Source organism: Schistosoma mansoni, assembly GCF_000237925.1.
Source record: "Schistosoma mansoni, WGS project CABG00000000 data, supercontig 0379, strain Puerto Rico, whole genome shotgun sequence".
In the NCBI taxonomy this organism is placed as follows: Eukaryota; Metazoa; Platyhelminthes; class Trematoda; order Strigeidida; family Schistosomatidae; genus Schistosoma; species Schistosoma mansoni.
In genome coordinates, this window is record NW_017386222.1 from 1 (window position 1) to 15,122 (window position 15,122).

General features: G+C 37.4%; 1 protein-coding gene across 1 annotated transcript; it reads left to right on the top strand.

The window, feature by feature from the left end:
- Positions 1-573: 573 nt before the first annotated feature.
- Smp_120390 (hypothetical protein) lies at positions 574-1,910 on the top strand (the record flags this gene model as incomplete). The annotated part of the gene is made up of 1 exon (XM_018792311.1): positions 574-1,910. The coding sequence occupies one exon, from the start codon at positions 574-576 to the stop codon at positions 1,003-1,005; it is 432 nt and encodes a 143-aa protein (XP_018644628.1). The 3' UTR covers positions 1,006-1,910.
- Between the last annotated feature and the right edge of the window lie 13,212 nt (positions 1,911-15,122).

Genomic DNA, 15,122 nt, shown 5'->3' on the forward strand with positions numbered 1-15,122 from the left:
CAACATTGCTGTCTTTTGATTATGTCGCTATCTACCTTCTTTAAGTGTTCATGGATGATACTCTTCAAAGAAACCAATTTAATATAAGACAATGCATCGAATTTCATGTCTCGATACCACAATCATGTGGTCAACTATTTAAACACGCCTCGTTAATTGACAGCAATTTGTTCATAAAAAGAATTGAAAAAAGGCAGAACAGGAATATCGTGCTAATGTATTACTATAGTCAAAATGGGTCATTCACGAATCGATTGTACACCGGCTGAAATATGGACCATCAGATTCCAAATAAATAGTCTAAAGATTAGGAGTCTTGTAGTGAACAGAACACGACTGGGGACAATCGAATGTATTTAAGCAAAGATTACAGACTATCTCAATAAATTCTGATTACCAAACAATGAACAGTCAATTTGCAAATTAACAACCAATTGTTTCAATCTTCACTGTTTCTTCTCTTATTCCATTGCTCATGCATTTTCCAGACGTTTGCGTTTCATTTCAGTTCTTCCCTCATCGGTCTTCTGCCAAAATACATTCTATGTCTGACCCACACCATATACTACTTATATGGATATAAGTAGACCACACCACACTCGTCCCCCCTTTAAAGCATTCGTTCATGCGGTGGTTCTGCTCGCCATGCCACTATCTTCTTTCACTGCAGTCTGTGCCAAACTCTCCGTCAGAATGTCGAGTCTGCGGCGCGCTGACCTCCATAGCTCCGTCGACCTGCCGGGGCACCAACATCCGCATCCACCCGGCACCTGGGACGTTCAACACCCGTACTCCACCGGCCTGCTGAGCCATCTACATCCGATGTCCGCCCAGCAGCCGCACGTCCCACTGCTCCTCTCCGTCGACAGCACCCGCTACAGCCAACGCCGCCCCGCCAGAACAAGTAGTCGAGTAGTTCGCGGCATATTAAGAATCAAGGCTCTAGATATTACAGGATTCTATATGAAGTGTATCAGTTCCTTTAGGATTACAGATAAACTCTAAGTTCTCAAGTCACAAATATCACTAAATCTATGTGCTAAGATTTCTGGCGACTCAATTCTAGTTTTTTATACCAAAAATCTAGTTAGATAATTTTTATAGAAATTTTTACGGCGGCCGAACTATATACGTATTTATAGAACTCTCCCATAAATCACAACACAGTACATTTCATAAGATAATAAAACTTGTTAATTAGCTGAATACAGTGTGATGAAACAAATTTAAAGTGGAAAGTCGAATCAGGAAAAAATGGTTAGACGCACAGCTACTGTAGTGTGTGCTACTGATGTCGATAGATATAAGTAGTATGTATCATCAATCGAAAGTAAAATGACTGGCGGTAGAAGGTTAAGAAAACAGAAGAGAGGAGAAAGAAAAAGGAGAATGATTGGTCTGGAAACGAGGGAACAATCAAGTGTGAGACAATTGATTGACATTTTGCAAATGAAGTGTTTACTGTATGGTTCTCAGATTTGACTAAGATATTCTGTAATTTTTTTGTCCGAATGCATTTGGTTGTTCCCACTGCGTCCTCGCTAACTACCATACTATTAACATTGGTAATACCTAAAATAAATTGAATTTCTTTGTAACACAATTTGATATTTCTAATAACCTTGATTAACAGAGAATATGTGGCTAGTAAACTCGGTCACCATTTGAAATCAAACGGTCATAGGATATCTCAGAAGAGATTCCCACCACACGAAATACTTATGGTCCTTGAGAAACATTATGAGTCAAAATGTTTGAAGTATTCTTCATTATACTTCGAAAACCATTCAGTTTAATGAGTTTTTGTTTACATGCGGACATTGAAGATCATAATGTTGCATGATTCTACTTTCACTCCAAGCATTGTGTGTATCTTTTGTAACTGAGTTGTCTTTAATAAAATTTCACCCACTCTGATTCTAAGTAAAAGCAGTGATATGAAATATTGAAGTATAAATAGTCACAATTTGTTTACCAGTGTTCTCCTGGGGCGCTTTGCGACTCAGAGGTGTCATCACTTCGTTGTCGACTCATGAACTCATCACTAAAATTTGAGGCTTTTATTAACTTTAAAGCTGTTACACTTTCATCACAGATTGCACTGGATGTTATTTCTAAACACTGATTTGCTGGATCGGTGGGAAAATAAATTTATCTGCCTGATAATTCAGAAACTTCTTCTTTAGTTACATTATTAATTGTACCAATGAGTTGTGAGTAAGATTCCTTAAGTGATTTTCGGGACGAATTTTATTTCAATATATTCTGATGAGTTCTAAGTGAGATATAATAAAGTGATTTTCACTGAAGTGAACAATTATTTTCAATAATTCGATTGAAGTAAATGATTTAAAAAAAAACTTATTTGGTAACACCTTTTCCATTTGAAGCTAAACGGTTGTTGGATGTCATCAAAACAACATTGAATTAAAAGGTATACGTACATACATTTCCTAGTGAACTGGACATATTAATGTTGTTGGGCAAACAGCTAATGAAAACCAAGAGACACTAGACAGCTGTTTCATCTTAGTATGAGGCTTCCTAGCAGTAGCCACCCATGACCGCGCCACTGGGGATAGGACTCAGGACCATTAGATTCCTGCCCAGTAGTTAAGAGATTACGTGCTCAGGCACCAGAATTAACGTTCTAAATTCGGTCCATGGTGGCAAGATCATAGATACGCACTGCTGTGGGGCTACATACTGAGAATTAAACAGTTGTCCAGTGCTTCCTAGTTTTCAAAGCTTGTTTAACTGAGATCATTACATGTTGTTATTCATGAAATTGGAAAAATCCCCATAAACTCCTATTGTAAAATACAAATGCTCTATTGTGTTGTTTTGCATTTTATGATCCATATTTTGAACTTTTTCTTGTTTAAACCTCACCATACCGGTTAAAGGCCTATAAAATTCATCTATTTGATCAACTATCTTGCCACTCTCCTGTTGAAGAGGAAATGCAATGTAGCAGCTTTCAACAATGGTTCCATAAAATTTATGCTAATTTGTCACCGATAGCATCCAAACATTGCTGCAAACCGGTCTCCCCCTAGTCAAATAAAGAATACCCGTTAAAAAGGTGGTTTTCCTTGATGAAATTGTAGGACTTCTCAATCTAATAAAGTTGTCAAGTAATGACACTCATTCGGTAATTATGACGCCAAACGAGGACGTGAATATGAATTTGAGTACCAGTACTGTTAACTCAATCCCTACCTTGAACCAAAACCCTGAGATTTCGACCGTCAATACGCTCGAAGAGGGAAAACCCTCAGTCCAGTCTATAGTAACGCTTAATCAAGACACGCCTCGTACTGCTAGGACATATAGTTACCATCCAACAAAAGTTACCTTACTCTGAATACTATTATTAGGGTGAATACAAATTTACTATGTGAAGGGAGTACAATTCTCTCACAAAACAAATTAGACAAAATTAATTGATGGATTGCTTCAAAATTCAGAATGAAAAGGACAATTAAGTAACAGGTTCCCTTAGTTAATAGACAAGGAAAACTAAAGAACTATGAACACAACTTTCAAAGACATCATACTTATTCCTAGTTTAATCATTTAGAATCTGGAGGAGTCGAAAGTCGAAGTTAGGGAAATCTGCTGTTGGAAATTTACTACCAAAAGACGCTTTGAGAGTACATGTTGCCAAGGCAATAAGACCCAGCAGATAAGTTGAAGGTGAGACCCGACCAAGAAGGATCCTAATGTTAGTACTCGAAGGCCACTAGGAAAGGGACGTTGTGTTGAACAACACAAGCAAAATTTGTAACTCGGATATTTGTATCCAACTAGATTGGTTACATGTATGTCAAAATAAGGGAAGGAATGCTCTTACTGAGTTAAAACTCGAAAGGAAGATAGAGAGACAAACCTTAGTATCCATGGTTTTTAGGTAATGAGATTTTGTAGGCCGAAATTTCCGAGACCTGTATGGATAGAACTGGTGCTTCCCAGAACATCGTGTGTACCGCAAAAACATTTATAGTCTTAGAAATAAAACGTACATGCTTAGCTTGAAAGGGAAAGAATTCAAACTTAATATAACTGTTGTCACAGGAACGTGGATCGTCATAGATGCAGATATTTTGCAAACTAATATAGGGTACGTCTTTATTAGAAGCGATGGGTTTATGAAGCGCACGGGCCGAGGCATAATATCAACATATGTTATAGATCAGCTATGTGTGCTATGTGTATGCTACAGGCACACGATGATGGTATATATGAGATAGCTTGTCGCATAATCAAGTTTAGACATTGATTATTGCGAATAATCCGTAATCCAAGTTATCTTGTTGGTAACTATGTCTTGAGTCATAACTGCACTTGAATTAAGGCTGATTATTGTCTCATCTTTTCCACTTATTCTGTTGTAGAATACGAGGTGACTTTATGTTGATATTCTATACATTAAACAATGATTTGAGTGTGAATATTTCTTTTTTTGCTACCTTCAGAACTAATCATCTTTGAAGCTACTGTAAATGGTTCAGAAAACATGACAGAACAAACTCAGAGTGGACTCTATTTTTGTCACAGCCCAAAACACTCTACCACAACAAATGGTATCCGTGACATTATTAAACATTTTTAAGGAGCAACTAGATCATCACCGAAGAACAAACTGCAAGGATTACCACTGGTCGACTTACCTTATATCTTTATTACTGACAAGTGGCAACTAGGAAAGAAGTCACATCTGGGCTAAGCGTTTGGCTAACGTATGGTTGACCTACTATATCAATTCATATTTTTATTTATTTTCGGTATTTATTTAATGGGATGGAGAGAAAACTTGAAATATCTCAGAAGAATGTAAATATTTCAATAGTAATTCAAAAGATAACTATACTAATAGAAGTATATAAATTGAGAACAAATGAAATGTTATATGTAATCTGCCTGACTACACTATGGCCTATAGATGTAAAATAAATTATATGGATTTTTCTAATTGCAAGTAGTGGAATTACTCAAATCGTAAAGACAACTATCCACTAATAATAGTAATATTAATAACGATAATAATAGCCATCTATTTTGTTTTTAATAAGAGACAGAAACTGATACTTACTTGTAGACTGTAACAGTGATAATCTTAGAATGTTAGAGCTGTATTTGAATTGTCAGACAGGAAGTCAATACAGCCAATCATATGTGAACAAAAAATGTCTACACATGTACAAGCATATGAGCAGTTTAAATACGGTGAAAAAATAACCAATAAAAGCGCTTCGTTTATTTATCTGAATAAAGTTGTAAATATTTAGCAAACAGAAAATTTTCTTTATAAATACTCACCAATCTATTTAGATGCTAGCTGAGATTCAATCCTGGATATCTGTTACGTCCTTGAAACTGTCTACCCACTTTAGTGCCGAGTATAACTTGTCTAATGTAGATTAAGACCTTGACCCGTAGGCTGACTGGCTTAACCTTGAGGCTAATATGCGTGAGTTCGAAGTGGGGGTAGAGAGACGAAAACTATTCTATCCCTGATTGGCTGGCAAGCACGAGAGAGAGAGAGAGAAGACAAAGACAACTGGAACACTAATCACTTTATTCCAACCCCGATCTAGCACTCGAATTCCCAATTCAGATTAGTGTGAAAAGATACATGAATAAATAGATGAATGACCTGACCACAACGTACAATAATTAGGAAAATACAATTATGTCCAAAACTGGGGGATTAGAGTAGAAAACAGAGTACAAAAGGTTGCGTCTAAATTCGGTTTCAGTTTCAGTTTGGAAAGGACAGGAGGCTTGATGGCCTGTGTTATTCCTGGCAATGATGGTCTCTCAGCTGATCCAGCTTTTTTTTGAAAGAGTCGACGGATGGTGCCTCAACCACTTGCTGAGGCAATGAGTTCCACTCGTTGATGATTCGATGGGAAAGTCGGTAGTCAGCTGACAAGTAATTCGTTCTGGGTTTGTGAACTTCTTTAGAGTGCCCTCGTTAATTTTCTGTTTTGGGAGACAAGAAAAATGAGGGCATACCAGGTGAAAATTTATCACTAAGCAATTTGAAAACTGTAATCAAGTCGCCTCTGATTCTTCTGTATAAGCGGGAATAGGTTTAGCTTGGTCAGTCTAGTACCATACGGGAGCTTCGCTATTCCGGGAATCAGCTTAGTTGCTTTTCTCTGAACCCTTTCCAAGAGTTCACTGTATTTTTTTAGGCAGGGGCTAGCTGCTTGTATTCAGTACTCAAGTTTAGGACGCACGAACACTGTATACAAAGTTAGAAACGTTTTAGCGTCGAGATGAATAAAAGCCCTGCGTATGGACCATAAAGTTCTAAAACCTTTGGCGGCCATTGCACGGCAGTGTGCAGTAGTCTTTAAGTCTTGACTATTGATGACTCCTAGTCTATACACCTTTAGCAAGGTGACTCCGGAGATGTTTTTGGGCATAACTTGGTTGAGTAGCTGTTTTATCAACGTAATGTCATGCTCAAAACTAGCTTTCGGTTCTGAGCTCTCATTCTCCTTGATTCTATGGAAAATGAATGATCTGTCGCTGTGATCAGACTTCGGCTTTTAGACTACTTTGGTGGGGGTAGGATTCCCTTTCACGTCGTTTTGTCGTTTTTTCCTTACGACCTGTACCCAATCGTCGACGTTGTTTGGAGTAGTAACCACAATCGCGTCAGGCGTACTATGGGATTCCGGAGGGTTGAGGATGACTTGGGAGGTCGGGTCGTCTTTCGCGCTGGAAACTGACAGAGCCTTGCGGTTTCAGCTTCCGGAAGTTCCCTTCTGGGTACCATTTTGGATACGGGAGACAGAAGAGACTTTTTTTCGCGAATTTCTGGTTGGGACAAGCCTCTTTGGAGGATGTCCTTCCTCCTTTGGACGATGTGGGTCAGCACTTTTTGGACTCACTTGTGCTTGCCTTACATCAATCTGAGTGTTGACAGATCGAGTTCTGACCGACGTGTCCCGACTGCGCTTTCCGAGACACTTTTTCGCTGCATTGACCATTGAGATGGCCTCGGTTAACAGGCTATTTGCATCCAGACAAGACTGTTGACTTAGCCATATGCAACCATTCTTACTGAAACGTTTAAAAACCGCAGGCGTTAGATTCGTGCAAACTTCGTGGTACCATCCTTTGCACTTGTCGCACTGCATGCCGCTGTCAACGGGATATCGACATCCTGGACGCTGGCAAATGCTTTTATTGCACCTTCCAGTCATTTGAGGAGGAAAAGTGAGTTTTGGCCAAAAAGCAGAAAAACTGTAAATAGTTAGGACCAAAGTACTAACAGATACAATAGAAAAAACAAGGTACTCTAGAGTACGGACGATAAAACTATCTTAGAAACTAAAAATGATACTCGAATCGAATACTTTAACTGAAAGGAATTCAATCAAAGTATAAACAGCAGTCTTGATACGTTAATAACTATCAAAACAATAGAATTTACTCAACGAGGAAAAATACCACTGTCCTTTTTAAATAGCGCGTGCTAAAAAAAATTACAATAGCTTTGAAACAGAAAATGCTATGGCAGTGAATCATACATCAAACGAAAGCTTATGATCTGTAGAATAGACCAGAGACAAAAGTAAATGTTACAGTCTTACAAGCTTTGAATTAAATGAAATAACATCCTCAAAAATATTTTCCGTAGTTTGTGTTATATCTTGTAGGTTGAACGCTTTATTCAGATCCTAAGCTATTTGGATATCCCCAGGGCTAGCACTACTCAGCGACTTGAACACCAGTAAGAAGACACGAGTATGAGAGGAAACATTTTACTACAAGGTTCATTTATGTACAGAAAAACAGGGGTTTTATAGTAATTAAAAGACCTTGAGTTTCCATAGTAGCAGTATGTTAAACAGCCAATCAGGACCTCGTTATTTTAGTAGCATAGCTTCTAACTAATCGCTGATTGGTTGGGCTCTTTATGAGCCTCTGGAGGCTCTGATAGAGTTTACTGTAAGCCGACTTAACAGTTTGTTAAGGCTTCTTGTTTCGTGGTTCACATCAATATCCGGGTCAAATCAGGTGATTTCCTTATTGAACCGATGTTCAACCCCATTGACCTAAAGATATTTTCGACAACATAGTGAACCGAAGTCAGAAGATTAGGTTAGTAATTAAAATACGTTTGTGCTTCAATAGTTCCATTAGGGTCTTGGGTCACATGTACATCAGTGGTTCGAAACCACAGTATTCCAAATAGAAATCAGTATTTAGAACCAAAATGAATTATTACTGGTTCGAATGACGCCATCGAACATGAAATTAATAAAATTTAATTTTTATTAGCACAAATATAACCAATTGTCTGGGAATGAAGATGTAATCATTTTGTAACCATGTTGTTTCATCAACTACATTACACTGCATCAATATCCTTTTATTTGTAAACGTTAGAAAACATGTTTTCATGATATAAACATGTTTTCAACGAACTGCCATAATTTTGCGTCGAGGCTGTAATATGTCTTTTACTTAGACACTAATTTTTTAGTCTTTTTCTAGTCCTCAAAAGTTTTAGATTCCTGAACGCCGTACAGAAATAGAGAAGATGGAAGCATCGAAGAAGCTTTACTATGAAAATTAGCTTGTTTTCGTAACGAAGAGGTTTTCCTAAAATTATAAGTGAGAGTGAGATTTTGGGAAATTCTGGAATTCATGCTAAAACTGATGACACTCTCGGTAATCGTCCAATCAAGATAAAGAAAGTATCACCAATAGTTATCTAAACCTTTTATGGAAGTGGCTAAGTGAGCGCCTCTTGGTCGATGTATTTTTAATATTTTCCTGGCTTCTGAAAAGTTTCTCGCAAAATGTTCGCAAAGACATGCCACCGAATACTTATATAATAAATTTATTGAAATCATGAACAGATCAATGTTAGACCAACCTCGGTTCATGAAATACAAGAATCTTCCCCACCCCAAACTGGAAATAATAAATTTATTCGAATTCTCATTTGTTAATAGATTCTGACTCAAATGCACCTACTTTACAACTGATTAGAATTATTAATTCATATGCATTTATATATCTTTTTCGATATGTTAAGGACTCCAAATGATTAAGTATGTCCACCTACTTTACTTATTTGCTTACAGCTACAGGTGGAGTTAAGTATGTCCACCTGACGAATCCTAAATAAGATGAAACTCACGTGTGATGTGCAGTATCAAGGTAATCCACTCAGCTTTCACATATAAAAAAGAAAATGATTAGTTGCAGTCCTAGACACATTAACAGAAAGGTACAAACGGAATTTAATTTCATCCACTTCTCACAAGCTAGTAGCTTTTTGAACATAATAACTTAGTTATGTAACACGCTTGGCATTCGAAACAAATGGTACTAGGTTCGAGTTCGAATGTAGACACCAACACTGATAAAGGTGCATCCATCACATCATGATCACTAAAAAGATTGAAATGAGAATCCTGAATTCCACTGTTTGCCGCAATCCAACTATTCTAGAAACTTGTGACTAGAACTATTAGTTTTTTAATACTACCGTATTACTATTATTTCGATTTAGTTTTCTCTTTTATTTCCAAGTCCAATTAATATATTCAAAGTAAACATTACCTAATTCTAAATTTTTAACATGTTAGCTGTAATTTTTTTACACTTTAATGTTATGACTTGACTTGATTTCGATTCAATACTCTATTTCACATAATGTCATACTGATGTTCCTAATGATCAAGATAATTTTTGTGATATGTTTTCCTCAAAAATACTTTCTTAGAATACCAATTGAAAGCCACGGCAAATACTTATTTTTCTCACATACTGGAATTCTTTGGAAATGCTTAGTTTTTAATAGTTGTCATAGTGTATTGGATTTTTGTAAAATATTGATACATTCATTTGACGTGTTTGAATTTCATCGGTCAAGATGTCGCACTGGGGCTTCAGATATTCACCCTGGAGTAAGTCAATAATGACCTCTAGGTCACAGTTTAAATGTAGGGGTTTTATGAAAATTTGTTTCTTCTGTAACTGGTATTCATCAGTGGCTACCTTAAGCTGAAATATCATTGGAAATTATTGGTCAGTGGACAGTGGGATGAGTGTGATGAGTTCAGTTATTACTTTCTAGTCAATAATCTATTGTTTGTTATCATGCATCATATTGACTTAAAACTTGTATTTATGAATGGAGATTCGGATTTATCCATAAAAACACTTGTTCACAAATGTATATAGAACAAAGAAAGAGAGAATAATTCTTGCATATTTATATTATATATATATATATATATATATATATATATATATATATATATATATATATATATATTTATCGAAAAGAATATTCTTCGTTCAAATATTAGTCTTTGAATATGACTCAACCATCGTTTCATGTTCTATTAAGATTTCATAGTCAATCGCACGTCTATCGACCACAAAATAGGTTAGTCAGCATATTAAAAATGCTTTCTACATGTCGTATATCCGTGATGAGTCGACGTTTAGGTACTGCAATCTGACAACAGATCCTGATGCTACAATTTTGGACCTAATATCGAAAAAACTAATGTAGCAAGATTCTTTAAATTAATCAAATGGAAATTTAAGTTCGATTTCCAAAATCTTTTACCGAGTTCTTGATATATATGTACCATGGTTAAAGATGTTGATGATGGAGATGACGGGAGTTATATTAGAGATTTCGGTGTAATTAAGTGGCTGGTTGGTGTTTGAGCAGCGAGCAAAGTTGTCAATCTTGAAGATACCAGTGAGTGGCACAGTGAGGGTGGAGTTTGATAGAGTCGCTCCTGTAAACGAGAAAAACCACGAGGTATTCTCGTTTCTTGGATGCTGATATAGTTTGTCAGCCCGACTAGCCACAGGATGGATTACAACAGCTTAGAGCCTTTGACTTCGAGTCGGACAGATACCCGCTTGTATCGGCACCTATGTTAACTAACCTGTTTAGATGTGCGCTGCCTGTATTGGACGAGGAGTTGAAAGAACAGTTGTCGAGTTCTTAATTTCTCGAGTTTTGCCGATGTGATAGGTCAACAGTTTCGGACGGCGAATGCCAAACAGTCAATAGAAATCTAAGAAATATGTAGGGCAGCTAGACAACTGATGAGTTTGACAGTATCGTCAATAACGGATGACTGTGGTACCTCAACCTTCATGGTGAAGGAGATCAAAAATCTACGACAACAATTGGCAGCGATTAAATAATGCGCCAAGGGAAATGTTAGATGTTTCGAGTACAGGAAGGTAGGATGTTACAGGAGCGATTGTTCCAGAAAGCGGAAACATAACCCATTTACACGTTATAGCATGCCTTTTGTCCTCAAAACGACGCTTGAAGTTATCGGGCTAGTCATTAGGGATTCAATGTTCACGAGAATGTGAGTGAATGGAAAAGAGTTGGTATGGTTGGGTACCATAGGCTCAGCGATTTCGTTAACAGATGAGGAGCATTGTCTAAAAATTAGGTCATGGACGTATGAAATACAAACTGCTAGCGGGCTTTCGCTGGAAATTTTAGGAGTGGAGCACAACTGCGTTAACATAAGTGGGCGTAATGTGTAAATCCCTTTATTGTGACCGACGGGATGCAACGAACTATATTTGGAGCAGGTTTTTGTATAGAAGTGAGAGTTGTGATTGACCCAAGGACCAGGAAGGTGACCACTAAGCATGAACATCTCATCATACATTAAAGCAGTGGGATAGAAGAGGTACAAACTGCAAACGTATGTGAAAACAATGTGTCACATGTTGAAACGTTAACGGTAAAATTTGAAAATCTATTCACTGAAGACGGAGTAGCCTTTGAATATTGTCTCAAAGTGACGAATGAAATTCGCAGAACTACACACCAAAAGACAACATTTTAAACGTGTAGGACTCTTGATCATCTAGAAATAGAAATGAGTCGCCAGGTGGAAGACATATTGAGGGACGGAATAATCGAAGAAACAGAGAGTCCATGCTTGTTCTATTAGTAAAGGATGGGATAGGGAAGCATAGATTCTGTGTTGACGTTCGAGAATCCAACAACATAACTGAACTGAGACCACAATCCCATCAGTGGTAAAAACTTTAGACCGCATACAACAAGCCAAAGTGTTTGCGGTAATAGGCCCTCAATCAGGGCATTGCGAACTACCAATTAAAGTAGGCGACGGGTACAAGATGATGTTTAGTTTGGGGCAAAGATAATACCAGTTTAAAAGAATGGCATTTAAAATAGCAGGCGAGCCCTTTACATTCAGAATACTAAAGGCCTTATTAATTCAGAATCTTAGGGACTTCGAGGCATAAGGAGGTGTTCTAGTTTTTTACATCCATACTGAAAAAAACCACTAAGGATACTTGGAGGCGGTTCTGAAACAAGTCGAAAAGTTTAACTTACATATCAACGAGAAAAAATCACAGATAGCTAAGACTAATGTTATTCTATTAGGATAAAAATTTGGGAAAAATACGGTGATTCCGGCTCCCGAGTGAATTCTCACGACCAATAATATAAATGCACCCACCTGTAAAACGAAACTGCGACAGTTCTTGCGAAGGGCAGAGTCTTATTGTAGCTTCTGGACAAAAAATAACGAGATCGGTAGCAGCTTCGTAGCAGTAATCCCGAGATAATTACTCTGTGAGATAATCCATGGGTGCCACTAAATGGTGCATACAGCTGCTGCACTGACAAGTGGCCTTCTGTGACAAGTGCACAACGGCTAGGACTAAGAGAAGACATGACGAAGTATGTAAATGCCTGTCCCTACAGCCAGTTAGTGAAGGGATATTGACGTGTATGCTTGCCTTTGCAGCTCATTTCAGTGCCAACTGTGAGAGATCTGCGTTCGGTAGACATCATGGGGTCGTTCCCACAAACGTCTAGAGGGAATCGGAAACTCTCGGTGATGACAGCTAGCGCTGCACGTTGGTTGGATGAAGTTGCGACTCCTGTTTTACAGAGAAAGTTAATTACAGATGCAGTAATTTGATACATTGTGGCAGACCATGACGTTCAGAAAACGACAGTGAAAGATCAAGGTCCGCGCTTTGAGAGTGACGGGTGTGCATAACGGCTGGGCATCAGGAGCTTCAGAACCAGTCCATAATGGGGTAACAGAACAAAATAACCTCACACTAAAAGAATGGCTGTTTGCGAAAATCAAATATTGGAAGATGCATATATCAAAGTTATTATTAGATCACAGTGCTTTAATCCAAAAAGCCACGTCCCAGTTGACGTACGGCAGAAGACAGGGACGGTCAGGGGACAACAATAAGTGGCCGATGTTGCAGAGATGGTGCCTTACAAAATGAAAAGACGAACGACAACAAGCGGTTAGAAACATGCAACTATAGAAATTTTTCAAATAGACCAACTGCTTAAAATGTGTGAAAGTAACAAATGATGGACGTGTGATATGACGGGATGAGAAATTAAAGTTACATTCCTTAAATCATTACGATTGTTGTTCAATAATACTTTCTTCTTAATTCAATATGATGATTACTTAGTATAGTATTTGTTTTGTTTTCCCGTATGACATTTTATTAGCTATAAAATACGGCATTCTTGTATTAAATTAACATGAACTATGCTCAGCATGACATGCAGCATGTGATTTGTTATAACTCTAAGTATTTTCCATATATGTGATTTCATCCTAATTACTAATCAAAATGGATGTAAAATCAATATATAAATGAGTGTATTTTCGACTAGGGTTTTTGTCGTCGTGTTTTAGGGTTAATAAATCTTCACTTTTACCAGTCTTTGTGTTCTTACTTTCTCGTCGTGGGAATTTCACTAGTTTCTCGCTTACAAGTATAAGTGATAAGCGATTCTGACATGTGGTGGATCCCATCATTTCATTTGATTGACAAAAGTTCCTCTGCATATAGTGACACCATCGGCGTAATTAGAAAGATTAAATGCAGTAGTATTATTTGACAATGATCCGGGCTAAATCTTCAACGTAATATGGGAAGTCCTAGAAGGATATTGGCCTTAACCAATAAAGCAGAAGAACAGACGGTGGGTATAGCGTTCATTTTCAACAGTCGCTATAACAATGTATGTGTGTGTAACTAAACGACTATATCCGTTTCCTTACCACTGACACAGAGAAACAATAGATATTGAACATAAATATGGTTACATATAAAGTGTAACAAATAGGAAAAAATGTGGTTCTTATTTTGTCATTACAAAAATCATTGAATATACATAACACAATAGACATAACAATCAGCGACCGCCAGTCTCAACAATTGACGTTCAATTAGAAGACATAACAGCCTCTTATCAGTAGGAGGTAAGGTGAAATGTAAAGAACGAAAGCGAATAACACGAGGAGGACTGGGCTCGCGGAAACTTCTGCTCAAGTCGGAAGGACCATGCGTGGTCATCAAAAGACGCGGACCAGCGTACTCCATCCTTAAAGGCAACAAAGTGAAATGCTTAAATACTACCCGGATCCAAAAGTATTTTCAGTGGATTGACAGATCGGAGACGGTGACGACAGAACCACAGAGGTCAGAACCCCTCATCCGTCATCGATAATGTCATAAACTAACAAATATAATTTAAGTCGCTTAATGCTAATAAATTTTTTTAAACAAAACTGTGTCACTTAATTGTAACAGTTTTATCTCGAAAAAGTATCCGGTAGCCATCAAACTTTGTTTTTCATTGTGGGATCCTCTAGAGTCAGAAGTAACGTGTTCAATGATCAGCATTAAATCTCATTAGAGAATTATTGAACTTCTTTTATATCTAATTGGTGTCCAACTAATTATGATTACAGATGTATACAACTACATAAAATAAAAATTCAGTTTAACCAGGGTGAATCAACTTCATTTACTATTTATTATACAATGATACTGATCGACAAAATCGACATCTTTTTACTACTAACCTGTAAATGGATTTCACACGAAAATGGTGTAATATGACTTTTAGAGAGCCCCTACTTCCCAGGAACAGCAAGTTACAAGGAAATAAGTGACTAATGCAGCGCTAGTTTCTTAGTAATTCCTCATTTATCATTCGTTCATGAATGTAATTGCGCTTATCACTGCAGTGAACTCAGTTAAACAATGTCTTTCTGTATATCTGAGGA